Source organism: Podarcis vaucheri (genome assembly GCF_965113315.1).
Source record: "Podarcis vaucheri genome assembly, chromosome: 2".
NCBI lineage: Eukaryota > Metazoa > Chordata > Lepidosauria > Squamata > Lacertidae > Podarcis > Podarcis vaucheri.
This window is the reverse complement of record NC_138760.1, coordinates 125,170,639-125,194,592: the sequence shown is the minus strand read 5'-3', so window position 1 is coordinate 125,194,592 and position 23,954 is coordinate 125,170,639. Positions and strand designations below refer to the sequence as shown.

The 23,954-nt window shown below is 45.1% G+C and overlaps 2 protein-coding genes and 1 long non-coding RNA gene across 3 annotated transcripts in view; 2 read left to right on the top strand and 1 right to left on the bottom strand.

The window, feature by feature from the left end:
• Positions 1-23,954, top strand: part of LOC309525094 (uncharacterized protein) — a 29,956-nt gene that overhangs the window by 768 nt on the left and 5,234 nt on the right. The window lies entirely within an intron of this gene.
• LOC309526207 (uncharacterized protein) lies at positions 461-22,239 on the top strand (the record flags this gene model as incomplete). The annotated part of the gene is made up of 3 exons (XM_082212121.1): positions 461-1,055; positions 17,287-18,211; positions 21,350-22,239. The coding sequence occupies exons 1-3, from the start codon at positions 558-560 to the stop codon at positions 22,237-22,239; spliced, it is 2,313 nt and encodes a 770-aa protein (XP_082068247.1). The 5' UTR covers positions 461-557.
• On the bottom strand, positions 11,989-17,002 carry LOC309526353. The gene is made up of 2 exons (XR_014216730.1): positions 13,761-17,002; positions 11,989-13,257 (listed from the first exon to the last, which is right to left on the bottom strand). It is a non-coding gene; the product is annotated as an uncharacterized lncRNA (long non-coding RNA).

Here is a 23,954-nt window from a genome sequence, read left to right as displayed (position 1 = left end):
AAAGGAAAAGACGGACAGGATGTGTATTAGGGCTTCTGCAGGTGGAGGTTGCGACATTTCCTGGAGCAAAGATTAAAAGCGTCTTAGGCGGAAGAAACGCAGCTCAATGTTAGAGTGCCTGCCTTGCATTGCAGAGTGTGGCAAGTTCAATCCCCAGAATCTCCATGTAGGACTTGGGAGAGGCTTCCTGTATGAAACTCTGGAGAGCTGCTGCCAGTCAGTGTAGACAGTATGGAGCTAAGTGGCCAAAGTTACTATTCTCTTGTGTATATGAGGGTCATGAAGGAAAAGAATCATCTGTGAGATATTTTCCTAAAACAGTAAGATGGAGAGTGTCTAGTGTACATATGGGACACAAATGCATCCTTTGAAGGCAGAGCTGAACAGGATACTTCTTATGCTTGTAATTCTCTGTATTTCCTGTTTCTCAAGATGCCTTGTTTCAACCAATCTACTTTCCTAAATAGGCAAAGGGAAACTGGCAGGCAGTAAATGAAGCAGAAGACGCCCGTGCATACGAAGAAGGTTGCAAGGAGTCCAGTTGGACCACAGCCAGGATGATGATGTTTGATACTTGCAAGGAGCCAGACCTGTGCATTGTCTATGGGGAACCCATCAGGCAAAAGCCCATCATCCACAAGAGAACGGGGGGTCAGCAGGAAGCCCACCCAGTTGATAAGGAGGATGAACCCCTTTTTCATGGAGGAAGTTCCAGAGCCTCCTGGAAAATCACAGTACAGACAATTCCTGGTGCTGCTAAGGAGCAGGATGTGTGCATTGTGGGTGAGGAGAACATCTGGCACTACCCCAACACCTGCGAGAGAAATATGTGTTTGCAGAAAATCAGCTCAGGGGAGGGTCCAGTTTACAGCAAAGAAGACTCCAGTGTCCCAAGTAAAACTCCAGCCCAGGGTGTTGTTGATGCCACAGCCAGGATGATGATGCTTGATACTTGCAAGGAGCCAGACCTGTGCATTGTCTATGGGGAACCCATCAGGCCAAAGGCCATCATCCATAAGAGAACTGAGGGTCAGCAGGAAGCCCACCCAGTCGAGGTGGAAGAGGATGTACCCCTTCTTCGTGGAGGAAGTTGCAGATCCCCCTGGGAAATCACGGTGCTGACAGTTCCTGGCGCTGCTAAGGAACAGGACCTGTGCATTGTGGGTGAGGAAAACATCTGGCAGAACCCCAACATCTGTGAGAGAAAAGCGTGTTTGCAGGAAACCCACTCAGTGGAGAGTCCCGTTCAGAGCAAACTAGACTCCAGAGTCTCCAGGGAACCTCGAGCCCAGACTGTTGGTGATGCTGCTAAAGGACAAGACATCTGCATTGTGTCTGAGCAACGTGTCCTCCAAAAGCCCACCGTCCATATCAGAACTTGGTATCCTGAGGAAACACACCCAGGGAAGGATGTAGTTAAGCCTATTGCTGGCGGGGAAGATTGGAAATGCCCCAAGGAATCTACTTTCCAAGCCGTTCTTAATGCTACCAAGGAACAAGACTCCTGCGTTGGGTACGAGGAAATGGTTAGTCAGAAGCCCATTTTTCAAGGAAGGGCCCCCAGTGAAGCCACAGCTCAGAGAAGTATGGATACTGGTAAGTAATGGGACTCCCGGGTAATGCATATTGGGGAGGGATGTCCCAGGCTGAATTCCTTCTGAGCTCCAGGCCTTGCCTGTCATAGAACCCACTCTATGTAGGTTCTCTTTGCTGGGGAAACAATACTGCTCTTGAGTTGAGTTGTGTGTGTGTGTGTGTGTGTGTGTGTGTGTGGCTTGTGCAGAAATTTTAAAAAAGAAATTATATACAGTGGTACCTCAGGTTAAGTACTTAATTCGTTCCAGAGGTCCGTTCTTAACCTGAAGCACCACTTTACCTAATGGGGCCTCCTGCTGCCGCTGCACCGCCGCACAGTAATTTCTGTTCTCATCCTGAAGCAAAGTTCTAAACCCAAGGTACTATTTCTGGGTTAGCGGAGTCTGTAATCTGAAGTGTATGCAACACAAGGTACCACTGTATTACATCTCTGATAGCAATTTAACTTTGAGCTCCAACAATTCAGTTTGAAATCTAGATTTTTTATTTTCAAAATCTAAATTTCTTTTATCTCCATTAAATATATCATTTACTTGATGATATTGCAACCAACCCATAAGCACTTCTTCTATTTGATTATATGATTGAAGTTTTAATCCTTTATCGGTTTCCATCCATATCTCACCGTAGGTGGCCCACCTTACCTCCATATTTAATTTTTTAACACTCAATGCCCCTATTGGCGATAGGCACCATGGTGTTTTCCATTCTAACAGATTTTTATATTTGTCCCAAACGTCATAAATTGACTTTCTTATCGCGTGATTTAGAAACCCTTTAGAAACTTTTACTTTGTCATACCAAAGGTAAGAATGCCACCCAGATCTGTTATCATAACCTTCCAAGTATAAATCCGTATTTTCCAATGTTATCCACTCTTTCAACCAACCCAGGCAGGACCCCTCATAATAGAGTTCAAATCTGGCATTGAGAATCCACCTCTTTCTTTTTTTATCTATTAAAATTTTATATTTTATACTTGGTTTTTTCCTTTGCCAGATGAACCTCGGTAGTACTTTTTATCATTCCATAAATTGCCCTGGTCCTTTATTTACCAGAATCATTTGGAATAAAAACAGGATCTTGAGTTTTATATATATGTAAGCCTGCTGGGAGAGCATTCTGGGCTATCTGCAGCCCCCCCCCCCCCCCGATCTCCGAGCGTCCTCTGGAGAGCATAGCTCTGGAAAAGGCATTCTCTTCTTCTCCAGGGTGCTCCAGCGACATAAACCAACTTGATTTATGCACGCTAATCTTCTGGCAATGCACAGCAAGAAGAATGAACCATCTGTAGATCTAAACTATGTATTTATTTACACTATATTACACAGACACAGAATCATGACGCTCTCTCTCATTCAGCACCGAAAGAGAACAGGCAAAAGTGAAAGTACATCACATAATACATATAGATAGAACTATATCCGGTTCTCACACTTCCTCTCCGACAGACCGTGTGATTTCCACTAATTACAAAATGCAGCCTCAGAAGAGTGAAATTGCTAACAAAGGCTTGTGCAGAAATTTCTCAATTTAACTATGTACTTTTTGATGTTTCATTTGTTGCTCATAGTATTTTGCTGTATTTTCTACTCTTAAGAACTAGAAAAGTTTCTGTCAGGAGATGGTGTTGTTGCTCAAGAGCAAGCAGGCAAGACTCCAACCTGTCTTTTCCAGGCTTTATTATCTGTACAACCTATCTTACAGTGAAGAGCGTCACAAGTCCATGTCTGCTCAGTCGCTAGCAGAATCTGGGAGTGAGCGGTCCTTATACCTTCCCCAGCATAACAGTCGTGTGACCCCCGTCCTTCTCCTCTCTCTGTGTGCGCAAACCTACTGCACAACATGGACACTGGCAAAGGGATACTTGCCTCCCTTCCCCTTTGCTCAGGCTCAGTGTTGAGGCTCTCCCTAGCATCTTCTGATCCCTGCGCCCTGCACCCCTTTCCCACTGGAGGCAGGGCTTCCCTCCTCGCAGAGGAAGAACTGCTTCGCAAGATCTTTGGAGGCTCCCTTTAACACAACTGCTCTTCCACCACTCGGCTCTGAGCTGATGGCAGTTCCCTGACAGTTTCAATGCATCAGGAATCAGAAATCTTGCTCTAACCAGGATGAACAACATAGCTATGCTCCCTAAAGCCAATCTAAGCTTGCAATTGGAGACTGATGAAACTTTGGCTCTGTCATAGAACCCACTCTATTTAGGTTCTGCTTGCTGGGGAAAACAGCAGGACTCTTTGCTGGGGAAACTGTACTGTTCTTGGGTTGTACACAGTGTGTGTGTGTGTGTGTGTGTGTGTGTGTGTGTATACACCGTATTTTTCGCTCTATAAGATGTACCAGACCATAAGACACACCTAGTTTTTGGAAGAGGAAAACAAGAGGCAAAAAATTCTGAATCCCAGAAGCCAGGAAAGCAAGTGGGATCACTGTGCAGCCCTGGCTTATGGGGTAGCCACGCACAACCTCTGCCTGAGAGAGGCTGCAAGAAGCCAGGACAGCCAGCGGGATCGCAGTGCTTTTCCTCCTCGGGGAAAAGCCCCCAAGAGCCGCACACACGCTCCACACGGCTCTGTAAGGGGAGCGCTGAGCAGAGCCTCCCACCTGCATTCGCTCCATAAGACGCACACACACTTCCTCTTACTTTTTAGGAGGGGAAAAGTGCGTCTTATAGAGCGAAAAATACGGTAAGCCTTGTAGACAAATTTTTCAATTGTGCTGGGTACTTTTTGATTTTTTGTTATTTCTTCACAACTACTTTCCCTATGTTCGTAGTCTGCTACTTTGGCTGTATTGTCTGCTCTTGAGCACTAGAAAAGTTTCAAAGCACCAAGAATTAGAAATCTTGGTCTAACCTCATGATGGGCAAAGAATATAGCTATGCTTCCTAAAGCCAATGTAAGCTTCCACCTGCAGACTGAGAAAATATTTGCTATAAAGATTAGGAACTTGCTGGTGAATCTGACGCAATGGCAAAACCAGACTCAGGATATTGAGCAGAGTGGAAAGAAAGGTCACCCATGATGGCAACTCATTGCCCGCTTTGGCAGCAATGGCCCCAAAAGTGTAACAAAATACAAAATATATTAGATTGAATCACTCTCTTTCCATCTCTCTATGACATCCATGTTTTCCTTCTCTCTTTATCCATCAGGTGTTGTGCAGTGGAGAGAGAACAGAAGGAAATCTTCAAAAAAAGCACAGGATGAGATGGTGGAGCAGAACCTCCTGAGTCACGATGGACCAAGGAGGGAAAAGAGAAGCCACAGAAAACGGAAGACAGACAAATCCATCGTTCCTCAAAGTAGCTTCTTCACTCAGCAAGGAGAACAACCAGAAAACAGAGATTCTTTGAGAACATCCAAAAAGGAGAAAACAATTCAAACGGCAGAATCTGGAGAAATAAGCAGTGGGAGCAGAAACAATGGAAACAGCCCCACATGCCCTACAGAGGCGAAGCGATTTACTTGTTTGGAGTGTGGAAGGAGCTTCTGCAGCAAATGGAACCTTAAAGTACATAAAAGAACCCACACAGGGGAGAAGCCCTACAAATGTTCTGTGTGTGGGAAACGTTTCGCACGCAGCTCATACCTTAGTGCACATCAAAGAACTCACACAGCGGAGAAATCTTTCAAATGTTCAAAGTGTGGGAAACGTTTCGCACACAACTCATACCTTACAGAACATATAAGAACTCACACAGGGGAGAAACCTTTCAAATGTTCAGTCTGTAATAAATGTTTTGCTAAGATGTCAAACCTTACTAGACATCAGAGTATTCACAAAGGGCAGAGACCCCATGAATGCTCAATATGTGGAAAGAGCTTCACCCGTAAATCAAACCTCAAGAGGCATCAAAAGCTGCACACAAGGGAGACACCGAACCAGGGTTCAAATCTCAGTCAGAGTTTAGATGATGAATCGAGACCTTATGTAGGTGAGAACACACAGCAGATTTAAACCATGTAACTTCAACTATGGTAAGAAGGTCGCATCCACACAATACTTTTAAATTTCCCCCCAAGGAATCCTGGGAACTTCAGTTCTTAAGGGAGCTGGCAACTGTAGGTCTATGAAGTACAAACTATTGTTTCCAGAATTCTTTTAACAAACCATAGAAAAGCTATAAATGTGCTTTAAAGGGGTGGTGCAAATGTGACCTCAGCCTCGGTTTCCATCTTTTGGGCGTCGCAGGAGCCACCCAGAGGCCTGTCCCCACCTGAACTTCCCAATACACACACATAATACATGCTTTGGGCAGGTTCTTGGGTCTTTTAAGTGACTAAAACTCATTGCCTCAACTGGCTTGTTGTTTATTGTTTGTGTAGATTCCATGTGATTGTTGAAAAGATTTTTTACATATAATAAAGTGCCTTCATTTTAATAAGTTATGCTATGAAAATTGCTCTTGGGAGAATCTACAGAAAACTCAGCTCTTTCCTTGGCCAGAGCAAAGTCAACCAGCACCTTTCTCTCTTGACCCTGGGAATTTCTCCCCAATAAATTCATCCAGCTGAAGTAACCATGTTGGGGATAATTTACGTGATTCTTTAGGCTTTTGAAACCAAAGAGAAGGATTGACCCAAGGAAGGAAGGGAGGTTTGAAAGGCTTTAGAGGCTCCCCTGTTGGAAATGTAAAATTGGCACAGTAGCTGCTTCTGCTTTTTAGATTTGTTTTGAGACTACCAATCCTGAATAATAAAGTTGTATAAATATTACAGTTTGTACTCTTCTGTTTTCTCTGGTTCCTCACAACAAAAATGGATGCAGCTTTCCAATTTAGGTTGCAGATTCCAGCACACTTAGCACACATTCACAACATAATAATTATAAATAATAATATTAATAATAATTTATTCTTTATACCCCGCCCATATTGCTGGGTTTCCCATGCAGTGGAAGCAATGTGATACTGCTTTAAACAGTCATGGCTTCCCACAAGGAATTCTGGGAGCTAAAGGTTAACAGTGCTGAGATGGGTTAGGGGAGACCTGCTATTCTCCTCACAGAGCTACAGTTTCCAGCATTACTGGGGGAGAGAAACTGATGGTTAAACCACTTTGCCCGAGCTGCTCAAAGAACCCTAAAAGATTGGTGAATTGCAGAAGACAAGTTGGATTTTATTTAGTAAGACAGCTGTTAAAGGCACAAGGATCAGAATAAGTACACTCAAAGGAAAGGAGAAGCAGCTTTTGAGGACTCGGGGGATTCCTATTGCCTGGTATCTAAACCACTCACAAATCACTCACAGCTCTGCATTCACTCATTGGCTGAACGGCTGGTGCCTAAAAATAAGGAAGGAAAGAACCAGGAGAATCTCCCTGGGAAGAGCGTTCCAGGAGTGAGGAGGCTCCTCAGGAAAGGCCTGTTCTCAGGTTCCCCATTTTTGCAACCCCCTCTTAAACCCCAATTGATTAAGCAAGGACCAGAGTGTGGCCGGCCACATGCCTCGGGTGGTGACATGTGGAGACAGACCCATGGTCATCATGATATCCACAGCCAGTCACCTTGGTGCTGATGGTTGGAAAATGCCCTGGGGGTGCCTGCAAGCCCCCCGAACTCTGAGCGTCCTCCGGTACGCTCAGCTCTGGAAAAGGCATCTCTCTTCTCTCCAGTGTGCTTCTAGCGACATGCATCATAATGATATATGCACACTAAGCTTTTGGCAAAACACGGCAAGAAGCGTGAGACATCGTAGAGCTAATCTACTATTTATTTACACACTAGGTACAGACAAAAGCATAATGACGTCCGTTCTCTCCAGCTCTGAGAGAACAAACAGAAAGAAATAAAAGTGAAAGTACAGTATAATAGGATCCACAGCAGAAGAGATAAGACTGTCTTCCTTTCCCACCATCGTCCCAAACAGGCATGTGATTTACAACAATCTCATCTGCAGTATCGGAGGAGTGAAATTGCTCACATTGATGTCCCCCAAAACCAGCAGTTCTCTCAACCATCATCAATTCCCCAGGTTGGGGAACTCTGAGTGTCCTCCGGTACACCCAACTCTGGAAAAGGCATCTCCCTTGTGTGGCGAGTTCCCACCTCCCACCAGTGTCGGGGGCGTGAGCCTGCAACACCACCTCCTCCCAAGGTCGGAAGTGGCTTTGCATGGCGAGTTCCCGCCTCCCACCAGTGGTAAATAACAACACAACACCATAATTAAGGTTAATGGGCTAAAATTGGTCACAACTTTATTGGTTACAGGTAAGAGCAGTATTAGGACGCGGGTGGCGCTGTGGGCTAAAGCCTCAGCGCCTAGGGCTTGCCGATCGAAAGGTCGGCGGTTCGAATCCCCGCGGCGGGGTGCGCTCCCGCTGCTCGGTCCCAGCGCCTGCCAACCTAGCAGTTCGAAAGCACCCCCGGGGGCAAGTAGATAAATAGGTACCGCTTACCAGCGGGAAGGTAAACGGCGTTCCGTGTGCGGCTCTGGCTCGCCAGAGCAGCGTTGTCACGCTGGCCACGTGACCCGGAAGTGTCTCCGGACAGCGCTGGCCCCCGGCCAATAGATGTGAGATGGGCGCACAAACCCCAGAGTCTGTCAAGACTGGCCCGTTCGGGCAGGGGTACCTTTACCTTTACCTTTTAAGAGCAGTATTGGATTAGGCACTGGTCCTATCCGTCTATCCGGCTTCAGCCTGATGGTTTGAAGACCGGCAAGGGTTAAAACCAGCAGGCAGTGTGCCATCTGGGCATAACCCGGTCTCCCTCCACTCCCCCTACCTTGAACCACTGTGATGGGGGACTCTGCTATTCTTCCCAGCTCCTCTCCTTCCAGACACATCTCCACTCCCTCAATAATAACAGAGAACAACCAAACACACACAAATGTAAAACAGTTAAAACCATTGGAGCAGCAGGCCTATCTCCAGCTGCCTGAGCCCAAATAACCCTCCCAAAACCTAGACATTTCCTTTAAAAAGAAAAAGTCTGCCCAGGTGGGCATGTTGCGCCCCCAAAGAGGACATGTCCAGGTTTCCCCAGACATATGGCAACCCTACAGTGTATAAAATTCATTGCTAGAAAAGGTTTGATGCACAATAGTACCATCATGTTCAGGACCCCTCAACTTCTGAACACCAGATTCTGGGTCTTCTACGTCCAGTAACTGGTCTTCCTAGAACTATCCGATTGGCCACTGTAGAAAATAGAATGCTGGACTAGCTTGTGGTCAAGCTAACATTACCAGGGTCAAAAAATTTTTTTAAGAAAACCACAAAAGTTGATGTTATTATATTGACAATATGTGAAACCGGGCCACAATTTAAACAAAAACAAAAAACAAGAAAGCTATAGCTCAAAGGGCAGGAGGGGAAAAGAGGGCATTTCTGTCTGTCTCTATGCTGTTTAATTTCTCTTTTCAGATCACGCTTCCTCCCTGTTGCAGTTTGCTTTTCTGTGAACTCCAGTTCCCAGCAAACTTTGCACTTCCCACAGAAACGATTAACAGCCGGCCCCATTTCTCTGAGCAAACACCCAAGAGGGACAGTGAAGGGGCTTGAGATAAAGAAGGAAATTTTGTTAATTCACCACTGCCTGTCTGAAGGGGTGAGCTGGCCAGTTAAGTAGCGCCATCTACATGTCCAATTAGATGGCTGAATGCTGCATCATCCTAAGATGGAGGACAATAGCCCAGGCAACAACAAATTCAAAACAAAACAAAACAAGAAAGCAATAAATCAAAGTGCACAGGGAAAAGAGGATCTCTACCTACCTATCTATCTATCTATCTATCTATCTATCTATCTATCTATCATCTATCTATCTATCTATCTATCTATCTATCTATCATGATCTATCTATCTATCTATCTATCTATCTATCATCTATCATCTATCCATTGCTCTATCTATCTATCTCTGCTGTCTGAGTTCTCTTTTCAGGTCATGCTTCCTCACTCCAACAGTTTGTTTTTCTGTGAACTCCAATTCCCAGCAGCCTTTGCACTTCCCACATAAACGATCAACACCTGGATCCATTTAGCTGAGCAAAAACCCAAGTTGGACAGTGAAGGGGCTTGAGATGAAGAAGGAAAGTCTGTGAATTCACCAGTGTCTACCAGAAGGGGTGAGCTGGAGCCTACCAAGAACTCAAGATAAGACATGCTGGAATTGGGTAGAAACTTCTGAACTGGGGGTCCCTGTTTTCCCCCTCTTTCTTCCCCTTTGTGGCATTTGAAATGCAGACTTGATCTCACAAGGGGCTGCTGCTCTGAGTCTCAAATGTAGACCTGCCTTAGTCCTAAGATGACCTGGGTGTGTCAAAGGAGGCTGCCATTCCTCTGAAGGAATGAGAAAGTGACAACAAGGGGCTCTCCAGTTTTGTGGGAGGAGGACAATGGTCAGCAAGGAAGAGTGCAAGAGAGGGAATTCTCCCCGTGGATGGGTAAACTGGGGTGGGGTCAAGAGGGTAGCCTCTTGGCTTTTGCATTAATTAAATATTTCACTAAGGGGCAGTGTCCATGTAGGAGCATGATTGCTTAAGGGAGAGTCCTTGCAGAGCTGCAGCCCAGAGTCAATAACAGAAGAGGAAAGAGGGACAGGGTGTGTTTTGGGGCTTCTTCAGGTAAAGGTTGCTACATTTCAGGAGCAAATATCATCAGAGTCTTAGGCAGAAGGAATGAAGTTCAGCGATAGGCGGGGATCGTGAAAAAAGGTTGGCGTGTTTGTGTGTTGATCATGTGCAATATCCAGACTATTTATATTTCAAATAGCTTTACTTTCAGAAACGTAACTGAGAAGATCATTTATATACAATCTCACTGTCAGAGCTGCTTCAAGATCCTAGCTCACAGAGGATCACGCTAGCCAGCGATCATTAAGTAAAAGTCTTTATTGAGTTACAGTTTCCATTCTCAAGCTGCTGCGTGCAACTCTACGTCTAGTGGCTAGATCGGCGAAGCTCCGTCTGAGTCTCCGCCCCTTGTGCACCAACTTAATATCCTAGCCCTGCTCCACCTTTTCCGCCTGACTGTTCTCCTCTGGGTCCCTCTGCCCCCCGGGGTCTCTTCCTTCCTGGATTCTTCTGACGCCGACCCCCCGGACTCTCCTGTCTCCTTGCGCCGGGCTTTAGGACCTGGCTCTCTTTCAGGGCTGCCTACTGCGTCACTTCCCTGTGCATTTGAACTTGGCGCGCGCGCCCAACCTTCCACTTTCCGTCTGACCGTTTCTTCGCTCCCCGATGGAGGTGTGGCCACTCCTGACTCATGCCCTCCCCCCTGTTGTGAGCTGCCAGTGCTTAATCCCTGGCTCCCTTCCTCTTCCCTGCTCTCTGGCGGTGACGCTGGTCCCGATTTCCAACTGCTCTCCTCTGAGTCCCCTCTGGCTCTATCTCCCTGGGGTGTCCCCCTAGGCTCCCCCCTTGCCCTGGCCACTGGTGCTCCTTTCTGTGAATCTTCTGATTCACTGGAAAGACTCGGAGATCTCGGGTCGTCGTCATCACTCATCTTTTCCTCTGCCTCCTCCCCCTCGCTCTCTGTTTCCTCCCTTGCCCTTGCCTCTGCTCCTGAACCCCTGACATCCACGTTTAATCACTCTGTCCCTTGTAGAAAGCACAGATTTCTCCCTATTAACGATTAGGGATCTTCCTTTGTCTGTTTTACTTCAAACTTCAAATCACACGGACACAACACTGCCCTCGGCAGCATCCCTAAGGGGACCTGGGTGAGTCAAAGGATGACAGCCCTTTGGAAGAATGAGAAAGTGAAAACAAGGGATTTCTCATTGTGCAGGAGGAGGAATGTGGGTATCAAGGAAGGGTGCAAGAGAGAGATTTCTTCCCCTGGGAGGTTGAGATGGGGTGGGGTCCGGAAGGCATCCTCTTGCCATTTGTGTTTTGCGTTGTTCACATTTTTCACTAAGAAGGGGGATCTTGCTTAAGACAGAGCTGCAGCCTGGAGTCCACAACAAAAAGGAAAAGAGGGACAGGATGTGTATTAGGGCTTCTGCAGGTGGAGGTTGCAACATTTCCTGGAGCAAAGATTGAAAGAGTCTTAGGGGGAAGGAACGCAGCTCAGTGGTGGCGTGCCTGCCTTGCATTGCAGAAGGTGGCAAGTTCAGTCCCCAGTATCTCCATGTAGGGCTTGGGAGAGGCTTCCCATATGAAACCCTGGGAGCTGCTGCCTGTCAGTGTAGACAGTACTGAGCTAAGTGGCCAAAGTTACTATTCTCTTGTGTACATGAGGATCATGAAGGAAAAGATTCATTTCTGAGCTGTTTTCCTAAACCAGTGAGTGTCCAGTGTGCATACGGGGATGCTCCTGTGCTTCTAATCATGGAACTTTGGAGTGTCAGGCATAGCCCTATTGGCTTTAGCCCAAACGTAGCAGAGTTTTCCTGCACAGCAAAGAAGCTAGTTGCGGCGGTAATGACTAGTCAGCTAGACTCAGAATAACTATTTACAGGATTTATTAAAAGGAGAAAATAAAACCAGCAGAGTTTCTGCATACAAATAAAAGCAAAATAAATCCTCTCTTTCTCTCTCTCTCAAAACCATACACAGCACTTCTACTCCTAACACACCTCACATCAAACTGAGCTAGCAATCCCTAGATAAGAGTTGAGTGCTGGTCGTTAACCAATCAGAGTAAGCAGTTTCTAGGTCAAGCAGACCTGGGCTTTCTGCCAAGAGTAAATTGACACTGCCTTGAGTTAATTGTGTGACGCCAGAATCTGCAAGTTTCCCATGAGAATCAATTAACAGAAACTGAACACCCCCTCACAGATTCTGATGAACAATTAACATCAAATACACCTATGTAGGAGATCATTTTTCCAGCAAACCTAAACCTTTGCACATTCGCTTGTTCTTTACCTTTGCCAATGGTTTAGTTAATACATCTGCTACATTTTCTTCACTTGATACATAAGTACATGTGATTATATTGTCCTGTACACAGCAACGTACATTTTGGTATTTTACAGAGATATGTTTGGAACGCGATTTGAAACCCTCTGTTTTACTTAAGGTTATACAAGCTTGATTATCAATGTAAACTTGTACTGGTTCTTCACAATTTACATTTAAATCTGCTAACAAATGCTTGAAATAAATCACCTCGTTGCACAATTCACTCAATGCGGCGTACTCTGATTCCGTTGATGACACACTTACAACGTCTTGCTTGCGTGACCGCCAGCTGATTAAAGCTCCACCGACCATTATGACTAGTCCTGTGACAGATTTTCTATCCGGCAAATTTCCCCAGTCACTATCACAGAAGCAACTCAACATTTCATCCTCTGAAGAATTTAATTGTAACATATAGCCAATTGTCTGTTTGAGATACCTCAGAACTTGTTTTACCCCTTTCCAGGCATTTAGTGTGGGTTTTGAGACCAATCTACTTAATATGCCTACTGCATAACTAATATCAGGTCTGGACCACTGTGCTAGATACAATAAACTTCCAATTACAGAGTGATATACATCAGGATGTTCAAATTCAGGACTCTCATCTACATGAAGTGTTTTTATGAAACCTGGATCCATAGGCACCACTGCCCCTTTGCAATCCTGCATCCTGTATGTAGTCAGTAGTTGTTTAACTTTGTTCTGCTGACTAATTAGACAGCTGCCATCTTGGGCCCAGCACACTTCCAACCCTAGATATGTCCTAACCGGGCCTAAGTCTTTCACTTTGAACTTACTGGACAATTGCTTGGCAAACCTTTTAGTTTGTTTATCTGTTTTGCAGGCATACAATACATCATCTACATAAATCAGACAAAACTCTTGATCACTGCCTGTACCACGTACATAAACACAATTGTCAGCTGTACTCTGCTTGAAACCAAATGACACTAAGGCCTCATGGAAACATTTGTTCCAAGATCTTGCAGCCTGTTTGAGACCATATAGAGCTTTGTTTAATTTCAACACTCTATTGGAACCTGTCTCATAACCAGGCGGTTCGGCTAGATACAGGTCTTCTGATATTGATGCATGTAAATATGCAGTCTGGATATCAAAATGGTTTAACAGGAGTTTTCTCTTTGCTCCAAGCGTTAGGATCAGCCTTACACTGTCCCCCTTGGCAGTAGGGGAAAAAATCTCGTCATAATCTTTTCCAGGCCTCTGAGAATATCCTTGAGCCACTAAACGAGCTTTGTATTTGTACTCTCCTGTCACCAGAGGTTTAAGTTTGTACACCCACCTGCAGCCTACAATCTTTGCCCCCTCAGGCGCTGCTACTGGTGTAAAAACCTTGTGCTCATTCAGAGAGGACATCTCTTCCTCCATTGCCTGTTTCCAGCACTCTGCCTCCTCTTTTGGTAACTTTAACACTTCCTGAAAACTCTTGGGCTCTGCAATCACACTAAACACATTTGCAGCATCTGGAGAAAAACGCACCGGAGGCACTCCTTTGTTTTGTCTTTTAGATCTTCTGGGAGAAAATTTTTCTTCTGACCCACTTTCCTCCTCAGAACTACGACCTCTCTTTTGTTGCTTAGCAACTGGTCTTTGGCTAACTTCACTTTCCTGAGAGCTCTTATCTGAACTTTCCTCCCCCTCAGACTCTGACTCCCTGTGTCTACCTTTAGAGTCATGAAGCTCCTGGGAAGGTTCAAACCAAACCTCAGTATTGGCATGTAGTCTCTCCCAGCCACTATGTTCACAAAAACTGGCATTCCTGGAGATCACAATGCCATTTGTCCCTTCAGCAAAGCGGAAACCTTTTCCCAGCTCCTGGTAACCCACAAACACTAACTGTTTGGTCTTAGGATCTCCCTTCTTCCTCATTTGTTTCGGAATTAATACCCAGGCCTTTGATCCAAACACATGCAAATGGTCAATTTTGGGTTTTTTCTGAAACAATTTAAAGTACGGGGTTGTACCTATTGTTTGATGAAAGAGCCTATTTTGGAGATAACACGCGGTGAGCATGCTCTCCCCCCAATAAGACATGGGCAAATCAGCATCTTCAAGCATGGCAAACATCATATCTTGTAAAGATCTGTTTTTTCGCTCTGCAACGCCATTCTCCTCTGGGGGAAAAACGTTCGTTTTTCTATGCCCAATGCCACGCTTCTGTAACCAATCTCTAAAGGCATTTGACATAAATTCGCCACCTCTGTCCGTCTGAATCCTTTTAAGTTTAGTGGATAGAAATCTTTCCACAGATGCCACCCAGCCTTTAAACTTAGTGAACACATCACCCTTATTCTTCATGGGAAAAACCCAAGAATAACGTGTAGCGTCATCCACAATTGTTAGTGAAAAACGCGATCCACCCCTGCTTACAGCAAATGGACCAATTACGTCCATGTGAACCAGCTGTAGCGGTGACTCACTATCTCTGTCACTTCTGGGGTAAGAGACTCTGTGGGTTTTAACCTTTTTACACACATTACAATCAAGGTACTTGTTACAACTCTTTAAATTACCCCCATCAGCCAGTTCAGACATTTTTAGTACACTTTTCCAGCCAGCATGCCCCAATTTCCTATGCAATAAGTGCACACAGTTGTCATGTATAGCTTTGTTGTTCACTGCAGGCTGAGATTTACTGACTACTGCTGCAACTTGAGATCCTGCTTTAAGCCAAAACAAGCCTCCCTCTGACTTAGCAGTGCCTAAAATCTCACCAGCCTTCTTAATCATGCAACTGTCTCCTTCAAAATGCACTTTAAACCCAGCTTTTAGCAAACAATCTACAGACATCAGATTGCTCCTTAATGAAGGCACACACAGTACATTTTGCAGGCATTCACGAAGACAAGGAACAAAAACTGCACCCCCTGAAATCACTTCGGAAGTACTTCCATCTGCTAGAGCCACCTGGCTGCGCTGTGCTGAGTTCTTGGAAACAAACAAGTCATCTGAGTTCACGATGTGGCGAGATGCTCCCAAATCGACCACCCAGACAGCTTGTTTCTCATCAGCAATCTTCACCTCGCCGGTCACCAGCTGAGTCGACTGTTTTCGTTTGAAGAATTTCTTTTTACGCTGCTGCTGCTGCTGATCTCGTCTCTGCTCTTGCACCGGCCACTGAGACTTGACCAACTCCGGACATTGTCGTTTTAGATGCGCTGAGGACCCACATCGGAAACAACGCCTAACAGCAAACGCTGACTCCTCACCGGTACGCTGCTTTTGCTTCACCTCTGGCACGGCATGAGAACTCCTTCCAAACCGCCCGCCTGTAGAAGCCTCTGCAGCCAACGACCTTTCTTGCCTCTTCTGCCATTCTTCAATCAAACGCCCAGTAACGTAACTGACTGATAAATCATGCTCCTGTATGCCTTCTAGAGACAAAACTAAATTATCCCAGCTTTCCGGGAGAGAACTCAAAATAATAGCCACCTTCTCCTGCTGGTCTAACGCACAGTCTCTTTCCTGTAGCGCTGCAAACTTTAACTGTAAACTGTGTAGGTGTTCCTGCATTGTAACCCCAGGCTGTAACATTGCCTTGTACAATGCCTTGTGAATGAACAGCTTGGAAACCGCTGTCCCACGCACATGGAGTTCTTTAAGTGCTTGCCACACACCTCTAGCTGTATTGATTCCCCTCACATACGGCAACTGGGAATCTTCCAGCCCCAAGACAATTGTGGCCCTTGCTCTTTGGTCTTTATCGAGGTCTTCATCATCAGGCTTCGCAGGAAACTTACTCACCACTTGCCAGAGACGATCCCTCTGCAGCACTGCCTGCATGCGTTCCGACCACAGCAAGTAATTGGAGTCATTCAGACGCTCAAAAGCCACCTGAACTGGTTGTGAGGCCATCTTGAGAGCGATGTCCCTGGAACCCGGAACCAGCTACTCACGACCACCGAGAGAGAAAACAGGAACCACAGCACCCAGCACTCACACGCTGCAGCTGTTGTCCTTCTGTCCGCTGCGTCACCAGCTCACCACGGTCAGGAACCAGCCAGGAACAACAACCTCTGGAACTACTGGAACCAACGCCGTTGATGCTGACACCACCGCAACTCAGGCTGGCAGCACAATGCCCATAACCTCATGGAACTTTGGAGTGTCAGGCATAGCCCTATTGGCTTTAGCCCAAACGTAGCAGAGTTTTCCTGCACAGCAAAGAAGCTAGTTGCGGCGGTAATGACTAGTCAGCTAGACTCAGAATAACTATTTACAGGATTTATTAAAAGGAGAAAATAAAACCAGCAGAGTTTCTGCATACAAATAAAAGCAAAATAAATCCTCTCTTTCTCTCTCTCTCAAAACCATACACAGCACTTCTACTCCTAACACACCTCACATCAAACTGAGCTAGCAATCCCTAGATAAGAGTTGAGTGCTGGTCGTTAACCAATCAGAGTAAGCAGTTTCTAGGTCAAGCAGACCTGGGCTTTCTGCCAAGAGTAAATTGACACTGCCTTGAGTTAATTGTGTGACGCCAGAATCTGCAAGTTTCCCATGATAATCAATTAACAGAAACTGAACATCTAATTCTCTGTATTTCCTGTTTCTCAAGATGCTTTGTTTCTAACAATCTACTTTCCTAAACAGGCAAAGGGAAAGCGGCAGCCAGTAGATGAAACAGAAGACTCCTGTGGCTAAGAAGGTGGTTGCAAGGAGCCCAGTTGGACCACAGCCAGGATGATGATGTTTGATACTTGCAAGGAGCCAGACCTGTGCATTGTCTATGGGGAACCCATCAGGCCAAAGCCCATCACCCATAAGAGAACGGAGGGTCAGACGAAAGGCCACCCAGCCCACCCAGTCGAGGAGGAGGAGGAGCATGTACCCCTTTTTCCTGGAGGAAGTTGCAGATCCCCCTGGGAAATCACGGTACAGACAATTCCTGGTGCTGCTAAGGAGCAGGATGTGTGCATTGTAGGTGAGGAAAACATCTGGCAGTACCCCAACACCTGCAAGAGAAAGGTATGTTTGCAGGAAACCCACTCAGTAGAGGGTCCAGTTGATAGCAAAGGAGACTCCAGTGTCCCAAGTAAAACTCCAGCCCGGACCGTTGTTGATGCCACAGCCAGGATGATGATGCTTGATACTTCTAGGGAGCCAGACCTGTGCATTGTCTACGGGGAACCCATCAGGCCAAAGCCCATCGTCCATAAGAGAACTGAGGGTCAGCAGGAAGCCCACCCAGTCGAGGTGGAAGAGGATGTACCCTTTCTTCGTGGAGGAAGTTGCAGATCCCCCTGGGAAATCACGGTGCTGACAGTTCCTGACGCTGCTAAGGAGCAGGACGTCTGCATTGTGGGTGAGGAAAACATCTGGCAGAACCCCAACATCTGTGAGAGAAAAGCGTGTTTGCAGAAAACCCTCTCAGTGGAGAGTCCCATTCACAGCAAACTAGACTCCAGGGTCCCCAGTCAACTTCCAGCCCAGACTGTTGTTGATGCTGCTAAGGGACAAGACATCTGCATTGTGTATGACCAAGGTGTCCTACAAAAGCCCACCGTCCATATCAGAATTGGGTTTCCTGAGGAAACACAACCAGGGGAGGATGTAGTTAAGCCTGTTGCTGGCGGAGAAGATTGGAAAGGCCCCAATGAATCTACTTTCCAAGCCGTTCTTAATTCCACCAAGGAACAGGACTCCTGCATTGGTTACGAGGAAATGGTTAGTCAGGAGGCCATTTTTCAAGGAAGAGCCCCCTGTGAAGCCACAGCTCAGAGAAGTATGGATACTGGTAAGTAATGGGACTCCCGGGTAATGCATATTGGGGAGGGATGTCCCAGGCTGAATTCCTTCTGAGCTCCAGGCCTTGACTGTCATAGAACCCACTCTATGTAGGTACTCTTTGCTGGGGAAACAATACTGCTCTTGAGTTGTGTGTGTTTGTGTGTGGCTTGTGCAGAAATTTAAAAAAAGAAATTATATACAGTGGTACCACAGGTTAAGTAGTTAATTTGTTCCAGAGGTCCATTCTTAATCTGAAACTGTTCTTAACCTGAAGCACCACTTTAGCTAATGGGGCCTCCTGCTGCCGCTGCACCGCCACACAGCAATTTCTGATCTCATCCTGAAGCAAACGTCTTAACCCGAGGTACTATTTCTGGGTTAGCAGAGTTTGTAACCTGAAGCGTATACAACTCGAGGTACCACTGTATACATCTCTGATAGCAATTTAACTTTGAACTCCAACAATTCGGTTTGAAATCTAGATTATTTATTTTCGAAATCTAAATTGCTTTTATCTCCATTAAATATATCATTTACTTGATGATATTGCGACCAACCCCTAAGTACTTCTTCTATTTGATTATATGATTGAAGTTTTAATCCTTTATCGGTTTCCATCCATATCTCACCATAGGTGGCCCACCTTCCCTCAATATTTAATTTTTTAACAGTCAGTGCCCCTACTGGAGATAGTCACCATGGTGTTTTTCGTTCTAACAGATTTTTATATTTGTCCCAAACTTCATAAATTGACTTTCTTATCACGTGATTTAGAAACCCTTTATAAACTTTACTTTGTCATACCAAAGATAAGAATGCCACCCAAATCTGTTATCATAACCTTCCAAGTCTAGTAAATCCGTATTTTCCAATGTTATCCACTCTTTCAACCAACACAGGCAGGATGCCTCGTAATAGAGTTTCATATATGGCATTGAGAATCCACCTCTTTCTTTTTTTATCTATTAAAAGTTTAGATTTTATCCTTGGTTTTTTCCCTTGCCAGATGAACCTCGGTAGTACTTTTTGTCATTCCATAAATTGCCCTGGTCCTTTAATTACCAGAATCATTTGGAATAAAAACAGGATCTTGAGTTTTATATATATGTAAGGCTGCTGGGAGAGCGTTCCGGGCTATCTGCAGCCCCCCCCCCCAATCTCCGAGCGTCCTTCGGAGAGCATAGCTCTGGAAAGGCATTCCCTTCTTCTCCAGGGCGCTCCAGCGACATAAATGAACTTGATTTATGCACGCTAATCTTCTGGCAATGCACAGCAAGAAGAATGAACCATCCGTAGATCTAAACTATGTATTTATTTACACTATATTACACAGACACAGAATCATGACGCTCTCTCTCATTCAGCTCCAAAAGAGAACAGGCAAAAGTGAAAGTGCATCATATAATACATATAGATAGGATTATATCCGGTTCTCATGCTTCCTTTCCGACAGACCGTGTGATTTCCACTAATCACAAAATGCAGCCTCGGAAGAGTGAAATTGCTAACAAAGGCTTGTGCAGAAATTTCTCACTTTAACTATGTACTTTTTGATGTTTCATTTGTTGCTCATAGTATTTTGCTGTATATTCTACTCTTAAGAACTAGAAAAGTTTCTGTCAGGTGATGGTGTGGTTGCTCGAGAGCAAACAAGCAAGACTCCAACCTGTCTTTTCCAGGCTTCATTATCTGTACAACCTATCTTACAGTGCAGAGCGTCACAAGTCCATGTCTGCTCAGTCGCTAGCAGAATCTGGGAGTGGGCGGTCCTTATACCTTACCCAGCATAACAATCGTGTGACCCCCATCCTTCTCCTCTCTGTGTGTGTGCAAACCTACTGCACAACGTGGACACTGGCAAAGGGGTACTTGCCTCCCCTCCCCTTTGCTCAGGCTTGGTGTTGAGGCTCTTCCTAGCATCTTCTGATCCCTGCGCCCTGCGCCGCTTCCCCACTGAAAGCAGGGCTTCCCTCCTCGTAGAGGAAGAAATGCTTTGCAAGATCTTCGGAGGCTCCCTCTAACACAAATGCTCTTCCACCACTCGCCTCTGAGCTGATGGCAGTTCCCTGACAGTTTCAATGCATCAAGAATCAGAAATCTTGCTCTAACCAGGACGAACAACATAGCTATGCTCCCTAAAGCCAATCTAAACTTGCAATTGGAGACTGATGAAACTTTGGCTGTCATAGAACCCACTCTATTTAGGTTCTGCTTGCTGGGGAAACAGCAGGACTCTTTGCTGGGGAAACTGTACTGTTCTTGGGTTGTACACAGTGTGTGTGTGTGTGTGTGTGTGTGTGTGTGTACACACTGTATTTTCCGCTCTATAAGATGTACCAGACCATAAGATGCACCTAGTTTTTGGAAGAGGAAAACAAGAGGAAAAATTCTGAATCCCAGAAGCCAGGAAAACAAGTGGGATCACTGCGCAGGCCGGGCTCATGGGGTAGCCACGCACAACCTCTGCCGGAGAGAGGCTGCGTGCGGCTAAGCCAGCGGGATCACAGCGCTTTTCTTCCTCGGGGAAAAGCCCCCAAGAGCCGCACACACGCTCCACACGGCTCTTTAAGGGGAGCGCTGAGCAGAGCCTCCCACCTGCATTCGCTCCATAAGATGCACACACACTTCCCCTTACTTTTTAGGAGGGGGAAAGTGTGTCTTATAGAGCGAAAAATACGGTAAGCCTTGTAGACAAATTTTTCAATTTAGCTGGGTACTTTTTGATTTTTTGTTATTTCTTCACAACTACTTTCCCTATGTTCGTAGTCTGCTACTTTGGCTGTATTGTCTGCTCTTGAGCACTAGAAAAGTTTCAAAGCACCAAGAATTAGAAATCTTGATCTAACCTCATGATGGACAAAAAATATAGCTATGCTTCCTAAAGCCAATGTAAGCTTCCACCTGCAGACTGAGAAAATATTTGCTATAAAGATTAGGAACTTGCTGGTGAATCTGACGCAATGGCAAAACCAGACTCGGGATATTGAGCAGAGTGGAAAGAAAGGTCACCCATGATGGCAACTCATTGCCCGCTTTGGCAGCAATGGCCCCAAAAGTGTAACAAAATACAAAATATATTAGATTGAATCACTCTCTTTCCATCTCTCTATGACATCCATGTTTTCCTTCTCTCTTTATCCATCAGGTGTTGTGCAGTGGAGAGAGAACAGAAGGAAATCTTCAAAAAAAGCACAGGATGAGATGGTGGAGCAGAACCTCCTGAGTCACGATGGACCAAGGAGGGAAAAGAGAAGCCACAGAAAACGGAAGACAGACAAATCCATCGTTCCTCAAAGTAGCTTCTTCACTGAGCAAGGAGAACAACCAGAAAACAGAGATTCTTTGAGAACATCCAAAAAGGAGAAAACAATTCAAATGGCAGAATCTGGAGAAATAAGCAGTGGGAGCAGAAACAATGGAAACAGCCCCACATGCCCTACAGAGGCGAAGCGATTTACTTGTTTGGAGTGTGGCATGAGCTCCAGAAATCAGAAGCAGTTTGCTGCCCATCAGAAGATTCACACAGGACAGAAATCACATAAATGTGAAGACTGTGGAAAGAGCTACCGCAATAAATGGAACCTTAAAGTACATAAAAGAACCCACACAGGGGAGAAGCCTTTCAAGTGTACAGTGTGCAAGAAAAGCTTTAATGTGAGATCAAACCTGAATGCACATCAAATAACTCACACAAAGAAGAAGCCCTACAAATGTTCTAAGTGTGGGAAATGTTTCGCACACAGCTCACACCTTACAGAACATAAGAGAACTCACACAGGGGAGAAACCTTTCAAATGTTCAGTCTGTAATAAATGTTTTGCTCAGAAGTCAAACCTTACTAGACATCAGAGTATTCACAAAGGGCAGAGACCCCATGAATGCTCAATATGTGGAAAGAGCTTCACCAGTAAATCAAACCTCAAGAGGCATCAAAAGCACCACACAAGGGAGACGCCCAACCAGGGTTCAAATCTCAGTCTGAGTTTAGATGATGAATCGAGACCTTATGTAGGTGAGAACACACAGCGGATTTAAACCATGTAACTTCAACTATGGTAAGAAGGTTGCATCCACACAATACTTTTAAAGCTTCCCCCCCAAGGAATCCTGGGAACTTCAGTTCTTAAGGGAGCTGGCAATTGTAGGTCTATGAAGTACAAACTACTGTTTCCAGAATTCTTTTAACAAACCATAGAAAAGCTATAAATGTGCTTTAAAGGGGTGGTGCAAATGTGACCTCAGCCTCGGTTTCCATCTTTTGAGCGTCGCAGGAGCCACCCAGAGGCCTGTCCCCACCTGAACCTCCCAATACACACACATAATACATGCTTTGGGCAGGTTCTTGGGTCTTTTAAGTGACTAAAACTCATTGCCTCAACTGGCTTGTTGTTTATTGTTTGTGTGAATTCCATGTGATAGTTGAAAAGTTTTTTTACATATAATAAAGTGCCTTCATTTTAATAAGTTATTCCATGAAAATTGCTCTTGGGAGAATCTAGAGAAAACTCAGCTCTTTCCTTGGCCAGAGCAAAGTCAACCAGCACCTTTCTCTCTTGACCCTGGGAATTTCTCCCCAATAAATTCATCCGGCTGAAGTAACCATGTTGGGGATAATTTACGTGATTCTTTTGAAACCAAAGAGAAGGATTGACCCAAGGAAGGAAGGGAAGTTTGAAAGGCTTCAGAGGCTTCTCCGTTGGAAATGTAAAATTGGCACAGTAGCTGCTTCTGCTTTTTAGATTTGTTTTGAGAATACCAATCCTGAATAATAAAGTTGTATAAATATTACAGTTTGTACTCTTCTGTTTTCTCTGGCTCCTCACAACAAAAATGGATGCAGCTTTCCAATTTAGGTTGCGGTTTCCAGCACACTTAGCGCACATTCACAACATAATAATTAATAATAATAATAATAATAATAATAATAATAATAATAATAATTTATTCTTTATACCCCACCCATATTGCTGGTAGTAGATAGGTAGCCGTGTTGGTCTGCCATAGTCAAAATAAAAAAAAATTCTTCCAGTAGCACCTTAAAGACCAACTAAGTTAGTTCTTGGTATGAGCTTTCGTGTGCATGCACACTTCTTCAGATACACTGAAACAGAAGTTGCCAGATCCTTCTATATAGTGAGAAGGTGGGGAGGGGTGTTACTCAGAAGGGTGGTGGGAATGGGAGATTGGCAGATAGCTGAGAGAGCCTGTTGACGACTCTTAACGACTGTAATAGGTCTTACAGGAGAAGGCAAGGGGTGAGGAGGTGAGAAATGGTTTAGTCATGTATAGTGAGATAAGAATCCAATGTCTTTGTTCAGCCCAGGTTTTTCCATTGTTTTAAGTTGGTAATGAGTTGTAATTCAGCAGCTTCTCTTTCCAGTCTGTTTCTGAAATTCCTTTGTAGTAAAACAGCTACTTTGAGATCTTAAAACAATGGAAAAACCTGGGCTGAACAAAGACATTGGATTCTTATCTCACTATACATGACTAAACCATTTCTCACCTCCTCACCCCTTGCCTTCTCCTGTAAGACCTATTACAGTCGTTAAGAGTCGTCAACAGGCTCTCCCAGCTATCTGCCTATCTCCCATTCCCACCACCCTTCTGAGTAACACCCCTCCCCACCTTCTCACTATATAGAAGGATCTGGCAACTTCTGTTTCAGTGTATCTGAAGAAGTGTGCATGCACACGAAAGCTCATACCAAGAACTAACTTAGTTGGTCTTTAAGGTGCTACTGGAAGAAATTT